The sequence below is a fragment of the Caloenas nicobarica genome, chromosome 7 (genome assembly GCF_036013445.1).
Source record: "Caloenas nicobarica isolate bCalNic1 chromosome 7, bCalNic1.hap1, whole genome shotgun sequence".
Lineage (NCBI taxonomy): Eukaryota > Metazoa > Chordata > Aves > Columbiformes > Columbidae > Caloenas > Caloenas nicobarica.
Window position 1 is genome coordinate 14,004,986 of NC_088251.1, and position 13,713 is coordinate 14,018,698.

The 13,713-nt window shown below is 49.8% G+C and overlaps 2 protein-coding genes across 2 annotated transcripts in view; both read right to left on the reverse strand.

The window, feature by feature from the left end:
• CNNM2 (cyclin and CBS domain divalent metal cation transport mediator 2) overlaps window positions 1-10,226 on the reverse strand; it is a 125,522-nt gene extending 115,296 nt beyond the window's left edge. The window contains exon 1 of the mRNA XM_065638498.1: window positions 8,669-10,226. Within this exon, the coding sequence (XP_065494570.1) occupies window positions 8,669-10,226 (1,558 nt within the window). The remainder of the gene's footprint in view (window positions 1-8,668) is intronic.
• The window catches only part of AS3MT (arsenite methyltransferase), a 105,714-nt gene that overhangs the window by 86,935 nt on the left and 5,066 nt on the right, over window positions 1-13,713 (reverse strand). The window lies entirely within an intron of this gene.

Consider the following 13,713-nt stretch of genomic DNA (forward strand, 5'->3'; position numbering starts at 1 on the left):
GAGCCCAGTCTTGATGGCGCAGTTCACCCTGCAGAGAGATGTTACAACAGTGCTCTCATTTGAAAAGTAAATCCTTTTAGGACTGACAGCAAAAGAATGGTGCAATCGCAACGGAAAGCATTACAGAAAACAAAACTACACAGATCTTTTGTATTAAATGTATGTGCTCATCTTCTGGCCCCAGCTCCTTTGGCTGGAGCAAAACTTTTGCTTGGTTAATTAGTAACTGCAGCAAAATCACGTTAACTTGTAACTCTTGAGGCCTCAACAGTCATCAGGTTTCAGTTCCCAGGTTGACAGGCATCACACTTACTTTGCCCTTCAAAGTACAACTCCTTGATGAGAAGGGCTGTTGCTTCATATTTAAACACTGAAGTTATTATAACAAACAACTGACAAACAAAATGCTTCAATACAAGGAGATAACAAGTCAGGCTCATTCACACAAGCTTTCTTGGCTTTGAGGTTTCTGTTCAATCTAGGGCTTGGGTATTTTAAGACAAGTTGGTTACAAGACAAGTTGCTTTTCTAGTATTCTTTCACTAGTCCTCTCCAGTAGATATCATCACCAGTAGGTAAAGAGCAACACTGACTCATGTCTTTAAATCACGAAAACAACCACAAACACCCATGTAAGAATCCTAATTCCCAAGTTGCCAGCCAACCCAGACAAAGAAACATTGCTTGCATTTACAGGTTGTGTACTAAAACAACACAGTCAAAGACAAACAGACCATATGATATCCCATAGACAACACAGAAGTGTGGCAAATCCTGAAAGTCATTCTCCTCTTCAGTGAAAACTGGCTGTCTACCAAAATTCTGGAAAGCTCCTAGGCATTTTTAACACAAAACACGAGAACAATGGCTTGGACGTCTCCAAGGGCCCCTTACTCATGATTCTTCTGAGTGGAAAGTTACTACAGACAGAGTCGTGAAGACAGCACTTCTGAGCAAAGGAGGACAAAAAAGGAAAGAGTTAGTGGGGACAAGTTTGGAAAGAATCAAAGCCTCTTTGTTATCAGGGACCAGAAATTGAAAGAAAAGCTGAGCCAGCCACTGTGTTAAGCACACCCGGTACATGCAACTCTAGTGGCAAGTCAAAAGAACCACCAGTTTCTCTCCAAGCATGATGGATCTCTCTGTCATTTGTCCTTCTGATATTGCAACTTTCTGTTTCAAGTCGGAGTATCAAACAGGGACCTAGTTCCTTCAAGTCTGCTTTGCAAAAGACATGGTATAGTTGCACGTCCTGGAGTCATAACATTAGTGGGGTTTTTGGTGGGGTTTTTTGTTGTTTTGGTTTGGTTGTTTTGGGGTTTGTGTTTTGTTGTTGGGTTTGGGTTTTTTTAAAGAAGCTGTGGGAAGTCTTTTAGCAACTTTGGTTTCTCTGCCTCAACTCATAACAATATGTTTTGAAGAATCAGAATTTTATTACTCCATGTTGTACAAAAAGCCATTTAGAACACCAATGAGCTTCTCAGCTTACCCGTTGCAGGCCATCCCTTTCTCATTCCTACACCTATCTCCTGTAAGAAGACATACACTGAGGTGGCTAGGTCATCTCTTCCCCTTATTGTTCCTTAACCAGCTTTACTTTTTATGCTCTTCTCACAGATGCTTTGCATACCATCACACTTAGCCCCGGTTTATGCCCATCACAGCTTCTTCTGCCAGCAAATATTGGGCCACGCTGATATCCAGGACAAGGGAAAAGGTGGATTCCACCAGAAGGTTAATGACAGATTTATGCATCTATTTTTCTATTATTATATATTGTTGAAAAGTGAAACAAAAGCCCATCACTACATAGTCCTGAAATGACTCAGTGACCTAAGCAAGAGCCAGGCTGGATCAACCACCTGCTCTGGGACTGTTACCCATGTGCTGCTGTTGGCTGTAGCTCATTAGCACCAAGTATTTACACTGCTATTTGTTACTGGTAAGCTGTATTTCAGGACCTTGACAAATTAAAAAGAGTGCCAGGTCATGCTCACCAGGGTATGGTTCAGAGTATGTGAGCACTCTGTGTTGAAAGCTAGTTTTACAAGCTCCAGTAGGGAAACCAGAAGGGACTCAATACTAGAGGTGCAATTGGTCTACCTAGACTGGCAATTGCACCACAGCTCTGTAGAGGCACATAAGCTCATGAAAAAGTGAGATCTTGTTAAGTATTATGGAAAAAGCAAGGCAGGATGAGATATAGACTCATTCAGTACACTGACCACTCCTTTCATGGTGCCTAAGCAGCTGTCAAACTGACTTATGACTCTTAATATTAAGCATATATTGTAAAGTGTTTAGAAGAGGTGAAGTAGTGAGATTGCAAATTCTCCAGGTCTTCATTCCTGTGCACTAGAATGTCTGCCCTCCAAGTGAGTAAGACAAAATCTGACACTAGTCAACACCAAGTGAGTAGATCTTGTCTACAGTTTAGTGGCATTGATACTCAGAACATGGGGGCTCAGAACATATATGAAGTGTGAGGTAGCTAACTCCCTCATTTCCTCAATTACTAGCTAAAGCAATGTCACAGTCCGCCAAAATAAAGCCTACCTTTGGATGGCTTCATACAAAAGTCAATCAGAAATGCAACCTTTAGATCTGCCTCTTTCTGCCACTAGCACCACAAGGCTACTGACAGGAGATACCCCAACGTTGCTGTTTGTCTATGTGCAAGAGCTGACAAAGGTTCAGTGTTGACTAGACACACTCACAGAAACAAATAAGCATCTAGGGCTATTCATCTTTAGTTCCAGAATTTCTTGAATCACAGCCTGATGGGATCAGTAAGCTTCCATGGGGCACAAAATAAGTTTACTCTTTTCTAATGTTTTCTCTAAGCAGCCACATCCACTATCAGACAATGTACTACTATAGAGGATTTGCTGTCATTGTCCTTACACCCTTAGAGTCAACTGAAGTTCACCAATAAAGTGTTCTGCTCCTCAGAACCTCATGTTGGCAGAGAAATAGTGAAACTCAAAAAAAAAAAATCTCAACCCTGGAAGAATACTGCAATGGTTATACTATCTGATCATTTTCCTGCACTACTGAATTTGCTCAGAAGTTGACATTCTGCCTCTCCTCTCTACTCTACTCCACAATTGGCTGCGAAATGCTGCTGGCTGCACAGACTGACTTGAAGTTTATGTCTGTGCCTATTACAGATAACCTTTACAGACACAGAGAAAGCAGATAGGAACATGGTTCACTTGTGGTGGAATTCACTCCCATCATTTTCAGTGCAGGAAAGCATTTGCTAACTTAGCAAACAGTTGAGGGGAGAAAAAGGCAACTTCTTGTCTGTTGAATGACAAGAGTTGCTAGCAAACGGTTAAAAAGCAATCCAAGGATCATACCCAACACGAGCATCAGATTCAAACTTCTACTGTTCAAGCCATTTAATTCACTTACTCCTCTCCCTGCCAGCCACCTGGACCACATGTTTCTTTCCACTCTTAGCAGCAGAACAGAGCCTCTAGCTGAGCTCCTCACCAAGGCCAGGGCCAAGGAGCATTGCTGCCCTCCAGCAGCATCTCTTCTTCTCCTGGTCCTAAAAAAGCTTCACAGTATGGAGCCCAGGAAGAACTGGAGCTGTTCTCAGAGGCATTCCCCTTGATGCCTCCCCCTCACCACACCAGCAGAAGGCCTGTCTGCAGTGACCCACATCTGCTCTCTCCAGTGGAACAAGCACACATCCCCCAGGAGCTCTGCAAGGCCAGCAAAGCTCTTTACAGCACAGTACCTGCGGGTGCTCCGCTGTCAGACAGCCAAGAAACAGTTTGTCATGAGGCAACCCCCACATCCACATGCAATTTTTGTCCATGAAACAAATCCGCAGGCACATCACGCTAAGTCTTCTGTATCTGGGTGGCAAATTCCCTCCCTCCCACCCATCACTCCCCTATTCTCACACAAAAAAGTCTCCATGCTGGACCTCCTCAACACCTTCCCTTTATATGAACTTCCCCGAAAGGATCAGAGGAGGTGCCTTTTGCTAGCCAAACAGCCTTGAAAACCATAGTATTTTACAAGCAGTTTTACATGCCTTTGATAATCCCAGAAGGGATTTATGTAGTTTCCTCCAGTTTCTCATAATGCTGCAGTCACAGGCTCACACATAAAAAAGGCTCAGGAGACAGACAACCTGTTAGATAAACTAGAAAGTGAGCATTCAGATCCATTAAATAAAGGTTTTTCATGGAAAGTTTGGACGTACAATCCAGCAGGATCAGAACCCATAAAGCCTGAAAGGGACCCAGAAAGAAGCCACCTAGAAGCCTGGGTTAGGGCTCTTAAAAAAAAGATAAGTAATCTAATAACAGAAGAAAAAAAAAAAAAACAGAACACCTCAGACTAACATCAGTAATGCAAAACTTTGGATGCCTGGGCTACCAGTTACTGTCCTACCTGCTTCCAAAAAGAGGATCTATGTGCTCAAAAGAGGAGTAAGTAGGTCTAGATATTCTCTGCTCCCTCAAAAGTAAGGGGTATAGGTTTCAGGTTGGTAGGGCTTGGTTTTCTTTGGATTGGGAAGAGGAACTAGAAAAGAAACAGACAAAGTTTTCCTCCAGGTCCTATGTTCACACTAAATATAGCCACCAAACGCACACATTATTAAAATCAGACAATGTAAGACCAATGGAGCGTGAAGATAACATCCTCGAGTTAAATCTGACAAGGTTTTGAGGAAACAAAAATATTTAAGGTCCAAGTTAGCAATGATTTTAATTAGGAATCTATGAATTTTCTCAAGGCTGCCATGCGATTCAGAAAACAAGAACTCAGAACTGCCGCACACAGTTACTGTGATTTCTTTGTAACAGGCTATTCACTCTGATCCCACGGAATAGTAGAGACAGATACAAATAAGATCAAAACATATGACTCGAAGTCCCAGATAAGGAGGACTCTGAGAAACTGCTGCCCTCCGAAGCCGCCCAGGCCACCAAGAAAGCAGCCATACAATGGCTCTTAGAAAGTGGGCCAATCTTAAAATATTAGTGTTACAACATGAGGCTTTTCAAGCTGAATTCTTGTAGCTCTGGCAGGCACAGAGCTAGAAATAGAACACTTTGGATTTAGGATCACACATGCAGAGATCTGCCTGTGAAACACACCAAGAGAAAGTGACAGAGAGCATTTGAGCTGAGACCGAGGAAAACTGACAAAAAGGGGGGAAAAAAACAAAAAAAAAAAAGGCAAGCCCACACACTTGTCAACAAGAAAAAGGAGACCAGTGGAGACGGTTCACTAGCTTCTCTCCAAAAATGACTTTGTCACCCATTCACTCCCTGCTGCAGCTTAGGAGCCAGGACACAGACCCGCGCTAGAAGAGGTGACACTTTGCTCCCCTTCACAGCACCGGCCAAAGTCAGGAGAGCTGGGAGCCAACCTCTTCAAATGAGGGATCTCTTTGAGCTGAGCAAATCAGGCAGGTCATTTCTTAGGCCAGTATGGAGAGTACCTTATACTTCCTTGCATTAAATTTGAATGATTGGATTCCAGTAAGTTAAACACGTAGTCTGCTCAACTCTTAGGAAAATGGGTTTGACAGTGCTGGAAGAGGTTTAAGGTCTGTCAATGGGAATAGACAATTGCCCCTCTTTCAAAAGCTATTTATTTATTTGTAAGTAAACAATGCTTTTTAGAAGAGAAGCTTTTCTGCAGGCTGCTTCAGAAATCATGTTTGTATTTTAAGAGATCAGAGCAACAAGGGAGGGGGAATAGTGCTGCAGCTCTCTTAAAATTAAGTTTCTTGCCTGGCAGCATAGAAGTGAAACAGATACTTACTTTGCAATTGTGGGCAAACAAACATTAATAATAGGCCCACCACCAAATCCTCCAGCTGTTCAGCCCAAACAGCAGAACGACTACAGAATTACCTGGTTCATCTGCCACAACAGCATAAGGACATATCCTGCCATGCCTGGCTTTTAATCTCCTCCTTGTAAACCTCCATTCAGTGTTAAAAATATTTTCTTGCTGCCCAAAAAGTGAGCATCAAAAGCCCACCTACCTAGGAAATGACACAACTTCTTTAAAAAAAAAACCCCACACACACCACACAAACCACAGACCTCTCTCCTTAAGCCAATTAAAGTATTCAACTGACAGCACAATCACACAAGCTGCCCAGTAGCAGGGACCTGGGTGGAAAAAAAAAATACATACGTGCAAGTTTTGAAGCAAGCCTACTGCAGCAGAAGGTCAATGTGGTGGGAAGGGAATGATTAAAAACTGTAAGCTTATTTATTTTCAACACTCTACCAGAGAGGAACATGCGATTTGATTCTCACCCTTAATTTGTACATTCTCACGGGAAATTGGCAAGGTTGCTCTGAAGAAGAAAGTTTGAAGAACTCTTGCAAAAGACACTGCGCTATGCCAGATCAAGCAAGCTATCAGTTATTTACATTCATTTCAAAGGACACAAAGGAAGCCATTTATTTCCACCATATCTGCACTTTTTAAACAGAAACCAGTTAGGACAGAGCTGGTCCTAATACCAGGGCTTGTCAATATAGACCAACCAGCATAGCTATTTGGGAGTAAACATTTAAGTATGATCAAACTACTCTGAATTAATTCACAACTACAGAGACTATTCCAGGACACAGCGACCTCAGGAGAGAACAAACATGTTAGAAGTCATCCTAAACCTGTGCTGCTGGGACATTTCCTAGTGCACAGAAGTCCTCTGCTACCAGGGAAAACCATTTCTGGTCCACCCCCTCCATGCGACACAGGAGATTTTTAAGAAGCCTATTTTAAGTACAAGCTTTAGAAACTGCAAGGAGGCATATTTGGCTTACCCACACTTGCAGGATCAAAATGCACACCTAATTCTCCCAGCTATTAAATAAAAGGACCCCTATGTTAATAACACACAGGAGTATGTTTCATCTCTTTCAGACAGGGGAAAAAAAGCATCTGATACAACATCAATTTCTTCAGACACATTGCTACAAACAGAACTTAAAAAAAACACCACAAGTCTGTTTACAGGTTAATAACCCTGACATGCTATCTAGAGTCCGAATAACAGGGGGAGAGAAGAATTCCATACCCGTACATGAGTGAAATCCACCTTAACCAGCCAACAGTTAAGTGACATAACTGAGTTTCCGAGATACGAGCTGCAGATCCTGCAGCACAGAAACCACAGCCAAGGGAGACTCTCCCTTATCGTTCCTTCAACAGCTTCAAACCCAAGTAAGGTTTACCCATCACTAGCCAGAGGCAGAAAGAGACAAAACCGCGGCTGCTCTGGTCAGTAAAAAGCACAGGTATGTTTGCCTTCTATGAGTGAAGATGAAATAAAGATGAGGAAACCAATAGGGTAACCCTCCAAATCCCCAAAACTGAGGTAAGCAGGAAGAAACAGATCCCATGCCATCCTGTCAAAGCTCAGGGTGTGGACAAAAGAGCACCTGAAATTTAAGTGGTAATTTACATCTGTTACCTAGAAAGACCATTCAACAATTTACAAAGTTCTTTTCAACGTAACTTTTGCAGCTGATAAAGATGAACTCAGCTATTCCCCGTTAGCTGAACTGTGGGGTCAGTGCAGCTGTAAAGATGTCCTCTTTCAGCCAGATCATCTCCCAGGGACTGAGCTGCTACGTGGTACTTTGATCAGATCTACCCAGGTACAACCAGCACCCATTGTCTTCAGTTCTCTAGCACAAGAGTCTGCTCCTCCAATCTGTTTGAAATTTCACTTAACTATTTATTTGAAAGCACCTTCCTGCACAGGCCACATAGCTTTATTTTTTGGCTTGCAGAGAGAAAAAGATTTTAAAAGGAAAACAAATTTTTTTTTTTTCCTTTTTCACAAGCAAAAGCTTCTAGCAGGAATTAAGATGCATTTGTCAGGTCAACACCTCCTACAATTAAGACTGAGCCAGAAAGCCTCAGTCCCATTCTGATGCAACTAATACACACGTTACACCAGAGAGGTAGAAAGGCTCACGTCTCTGCTGAGCCTGTGGTCCTGGGGACGGAGAGAAGCCAATGGAAAACTCTGAAGTGCAGCACCAACAGGTGCTTTCAAATATATTTTAAGACCCTGAAACTATTTATGAGTTAGAAGATCAAAGCGTCAATCAAAGTAACTGGAACATGAGCACAGAGCTGAGGTCAGCTGGCTGAGCCTATGAATGGAGCTAAAACGCCTTGTTTATCTCGGCACGTGTGCATGCACTAAGCCTGAAAGATACGGGTGACCTACCCGAGCAGCCCACCAGCTCCTCACTGTCAGACCAGCTGAAAAAGCACAGAGAAGACACAGCCAAGTAACGGGCGCAGATTCCCGTCAGCGGTTCTCACTATAATGGACAGATGAGTGGAAAAAGCAATAAAGAAAACAACCTTGCTTGGCACTGTGCCCACACACACATCCCAGTGCAGTGGGGAGAAGAGGCCAGGGGCACATACCAGCCGCATAGCAGCTTTCTGGCCCAGGGAATGGGCAGATCTGGCAGACGCCTGAACACAGGCCACTCTGTCCCAGATGTACCTTCCCCAACCCCTTTGCGAGCAGGAACCCGAGAAGACCTCCCTGCAGAGCAACCTTGCCTTCCCAGCCAGCTCGCCATAGGAAGGCAGATGCTCACCACCACCGAGCAGCACCCCTGCACCCCCACCACAGGCATGAGCCCACCTTTCTTGAACTCCTCCAGCATGGCATCAAGCTTAGTGTCATTGAAGACAAAGTGCAGTGGATGGTTGTAGAAGCGGGTGATGGTCTTGAGTGGAGTGCAGTCATCAGGGTCCACAAAAGCCAGGTCCTTAACGAAGAGCAGGTCCACAATGTTGGAGCGGTCACCCTCGAAAACGGGGATGCGGGTATAACCGCTCTCCATGATCTCGGACATAGTGTTAAAGTCAAGCACAGCCTCAGCAGCGATCATGAAGCAGTCTCGGAGAGGAGTCATCACGTCCTCCACAGTCTTGGTGCGCAGCTCCAGGGCTCCTTGGATAATGTTGAGCTCCTCCTTGACTAGATCATTATAAGGGTCGGTGACCCGCAGCATCTCCAACAACTTCTCACGGTTATAGACCGTGCCGATCTCCTGACCCAGGACGCAGTCCAGCAACTTGCTGACGGGATAGGAGGCCGGGAAGGTCATCATCATGAAAAACTTGGTGAGGAAGATGGTGTTGGCGCCCACGGCCAGGCCGTGCCGAGAGCAAATGGCCTGCGGCACGATCTCGCCGAAGATGACGATACCGATGGTGGAGACCACCACAGCCACCAGCCCAGAGCCGGCAATGTCATCCAGCAGGATGGTAAGAGTAGTGTTGACCAGGACGTTGCCCAGCAGGAGGGAGCAGAGCAGGTAGTTGCCCTGGCGCCGCACAGGCTCGATACGCTTGGCATAGTTCTTCTCTTTGTCTGTGCCACAGTTCTGCACGATACGCAGCTCCATGGGGTCCAGGGCCATGAGGCCGAGGTTGAGGCCGCTGAACATGCCCGAGAGGCAGAGGAGGAGCGAGATGAAGATGACCTGCAGCCAGAAGGGCAGCAGGAACTTCTTCTCCTCGCCCACGATCATCTTGGTGTCCTCGCCGTCATGGTAGATCCAGGTGGTCTCGCCCCAGGGCGGGGGCCCGGCCGGCCCCTCGGCGCCCTCGAGCCCCCCGGCAGCCCCGGGCCCCAGGGCGGCGGCGGCGGGGGCCGAGACGGAGGTGCACAGGTAGTAGGACTTGCTCTTCTCCGTCTTGCGCAGGGGCTTGATCACGATCTCGATGATGCCCGAGGTGCGGCGGTTGAGCACGATGTGCGGCAGGATGATGATGTCCGAGGTGCGGATGCCGCAGCGCTGCGGGGCGCCGCCGCCCGCCGCCCCGCCGCCGCCCCCGCCGCGCCCCGCCGCCGCCCGCCCGCCCCGCCGCCGCTCGTGCTCCGTGAAGGCGATGCGCGACCAGGTCTCGTTGTTGATGTTCTGCCCGTAGACCCGCAGCTTCACCCGCGTCCGCTCGCTCACCCGCAGCGCGCCCCCCTCCATGAAGGAGACGTCGTCCGTGTCCTCCAGCCGCAGGCCGATGATCACCGTCTCCTCCGCCGCCGCCGAGGGGGGGACGACGGCGGCGGGCGGCGCGGCGGCGGTGGCGGCCGGGGGCCGCCGGCCCAGGCAGCCGCCGAGCAGCAGCAGCAGCAGCAGCACCCGCGCCCCCCGGCCGCCCCCCGCCATGTTCCCACCGGGCAGCGCGGCCATCTTTAGTCAGGGCTCGGCGCCGCCGCAGCCCCGCATCGCCGCGCGGCGCCTGCGGCGTGCCCCGGCTCCCCCGGCGGCGGTGGCGGCGGGCACGGCGCGGCGGCGGGCGAGGCGGCGGGCACGGCTGCCCGCGGGACCCGACAGGGGGCGAATGCCGGCCCGGGCCGAGCGCCGCCTCAAGCCGCTGCCCGCCCCGCCCCTCCCCGCCCGCCTCGGGGGCGGGCCCGGCGCCCCGCGCCGCCAATCAGCGGCCGCCCCCCCCGCGCGTGGCGGCCCGGCCCCGCCCCGCCGCCCGCCAGCGCCTCCCCAGCCCGGGGGGCGCGTGACTCTGGTGTGTACGCCAGGCGGGCGGGGGCGGGGCCGGCACCGCGGCCACGTCCAATGGCGGCGGGGCTCGGGCCTGGCGGGGCGGAGCCTCGGAGGGGCGCCACCAATGGGGGCGCGGTGCGGCCGGCGGGCCGGGGCCGGCGCGTGCGGCGCTCGGTGGGGCGGCTTGCGAGTCCCCGGGCGACGGGGCGCTCGGGACGGCCGGGACAGACGGGACAGCTCTTCCCGCCGCCCCAGCCCGGCCCGCTGCAGCTGCTACCGCTCAGGGGCTCGCCGCGCCGGGCGGCTCGCCTCCCGCAGCGGCCCCGGTGCGCCGCCCCGCCTTCCCGCGCCGCACCGGTCGGCGGTCGCGCAGCGCCCCCTGGTGGCGCCGCGCGGTGGAGCCCAGCCCGGCCCGGCCCGGCGGGGCGCATCCCCTTGCCCTCCCGCCGGTGCCCTTCGGCCGGCAGCGGCCCGGAGGGCTCCTCGGGGCTGCCCCGTGCTCGGGGCCGCGTCCTCGGCACCGGGCCTGCTGGCGGCCGGGGCGGCGGCGCTCCCGGCTCCGGCCAGCTGTGCCCGTTCCCTGCTCTGCCCCGAGCTGCCGTCGGTGCGGCACAGCGCGACCGTTAAAGATTCAACCGTCGCACTGCGGCCGCCGGGCACCCGCCACCCCGACAGGCACCCCGCCGCGGCATTTGCTCGGCTTTGTCATTGCCGCGAGCGAAATTAAACATTAAATATTAAACACGGACGAGCTGTGCTCCTCTCTCTCATCTCTGCCTTTTGCTCAGCCGCTCTGAGCACCTCTAGCCTCATCAAATTAGATAAACTCCATGCTGAGACTTGGCTTGAGCGGAGCTGGAGGCTTTGGAGCTCCTACTGGGGATGTTCAAAACCTCCTCGGGCGCTTTGCTCTGCTCCGCTCAGCTGGACCTTAGCGTGTGGATGCATGAAGGGCTGATAGGCCCCAATTCGGGAAAAGATGTGAAATTTAAGTGTGTGCTTATGACCCACTGGCCCAAGAGCTGGGTATTTTTGAGGCCGCAGCTGCTGTGCCACAGTCCCAGCTGGGGTGATAACCGCCCCATGACGCAACCATCATCGCTCCACTTTCCACCAGTGATGAACAACATACAGCACAGGGCACACTTTAGCATCCCAGACAGCCAGAGATGAAGAGCTGTGGGAGCATCCAGTTTGGCTCGTGGTGGCCGAGACAGCATTTTGGCTTCAAGGTGACCCTTTAGAGGAGGTAAAAAAGCCTCCCCTCCATTTCAGTTCTTGGAAAACAGAAGAGTAGAGGATTGAGCAGGACAACCCAATATGGCAGAGAGCAGAGCATAGTGTTCTGGGGGCTGTATCACAAATCTTTCCTGCTCCCAAACCTCATGCAGCTCATCTTGGGACAGTTCTGCAGGTCTGCTCCCCCAGGAAGCTGAGCTGCAGCAACTGCTTGCTAACCACAATGACACGAAACTCGGGGATCACCTCCCGTTCACCCCAGGGTGAATCAGAGCAGCACATCTTATGGCTTGCCGTGCTCTCACCACATCTTCCCTGCCTGCAGGGGCAGGACACCAGTGCTGCGGAGTTCCACATCAGGAGAAGGGGCTTTGACACCCCCACACCCATATCCTTGAGAGGACCCCTGCTCTAATGCTTGAAAATCAAAGTCAAGGGTAAGGAAAAGTCCTCTCAGCTGCTTCCTCCCCAAAATGCTGAGAATTTGGAAAAAAATAGTGCTATGCAAATGAAGTGGCATTTAGCTGTGGCCTTTTTCTGTATGCATGCAGGAGGGGGGACCTCACTGCGGGCACCTCTCTCCCCAGGCAAGCTGAAAAGCCGCAGCAGGGACTCATGCCTTTTTAACGAAGGGGTTTGCAGGTAGGACCCCCTGCCCCATCTGCTCTTCCGTTCACACTGGGAAGGCTCTCTTTGATTACAGGAGCTAATTGCCACAAACTTCCCAGAATGGGCTGTTTGGGGACTTTGAGAATAACTTTGTCAGTAATCACAGAAGAGGGCTATGCAGGGAGGAAATAAACAGCATCTTGGTTGTGTTTGCAGCAGATCCTCCCCAAGGTCCCATCAGTGAGGTCCTTCTACACCTTTCAGAGCTCCTCACACCTGCCAAGCCACAGCTGTGCCTGAGGCTCGTCTGCTAGGGAGCCTCACCTGAAGCATGCAAACACGTGCCCTCTGCTTCCAGGTAACACCAAGGATAAGATTTTAATCATGGTATAACTTTAAAACAAATAACTTACAAATATTTTTATGCCAAATAGGTCAGACTCATAGTCTCGCCCAAAGCCAAAAGGACAGGCTGGCAAGGCGACTTTCCCAGGAAAACACATTTATGGGCATTATTTTTATGTTTAATCTCTAAATTGCAAATTAATCCCTTCCCTATTTTTCTGATGGCAGAGGGCAGGTTAAGCAGCCTGAGGCACTTAAGAAATCCTTCAAAATCTTGGAATTATTTTTACAATCCTCATTTTTTTGTAATGGTCCAAATTTTGTCAGGGATTAACACTGGAGGACCAGTGAGTGCTTTGTCCTGGTATAGCTCTGGTGGGAGCCACGTTTACCAGAGATCTGAAAGCTTCATCTACAAGTAGAAACCATATCGTATCTCTCTCGAGACAGATGGCAAACTGCCTTTTCTAGCCATTTCACCCAAGACAAGGTATTCTGCAGCTTCATTTCCAACAGAGAACAAGAAGACTTATTGAACCTCTCAGCCTTTCATACCCGTTTCTGGATTCCCTGTCTCTGTCCGTCAGTTGGGTGTTACCTGACTGTTCACACTTCTTGTTCCAGATGTTCTGGAAATGCCTCCTTACCACCTGGACCCTCTTCAGCCACTGCTACTCCTACTCCAGAGAATCCTTGGCATTTGTCCACATTTCTTTTCGAACCCAAATATTGTATTTTTTGCTCTTTTTCTTCCCCCATGCCACAGCAAGATGCTGTTTAAGTAGCAGAGATGCGAAATTTGGTTCCTTCTGGAGAATCAGTGTGTGAGGAGAGGTGGAAACTGTCCCTCATCTCTCAGCTCAGCTGCTCACTCAAGAGCGCGGGTGCTGCTGCTGTTCAGCAGCCTCCAGCCTTTCCCAAACAGCCTCTACGGGCCGGGTGTGTGAGATTCGCAGAGGGCAGCAGGAGCACAGCCCATTGCCTC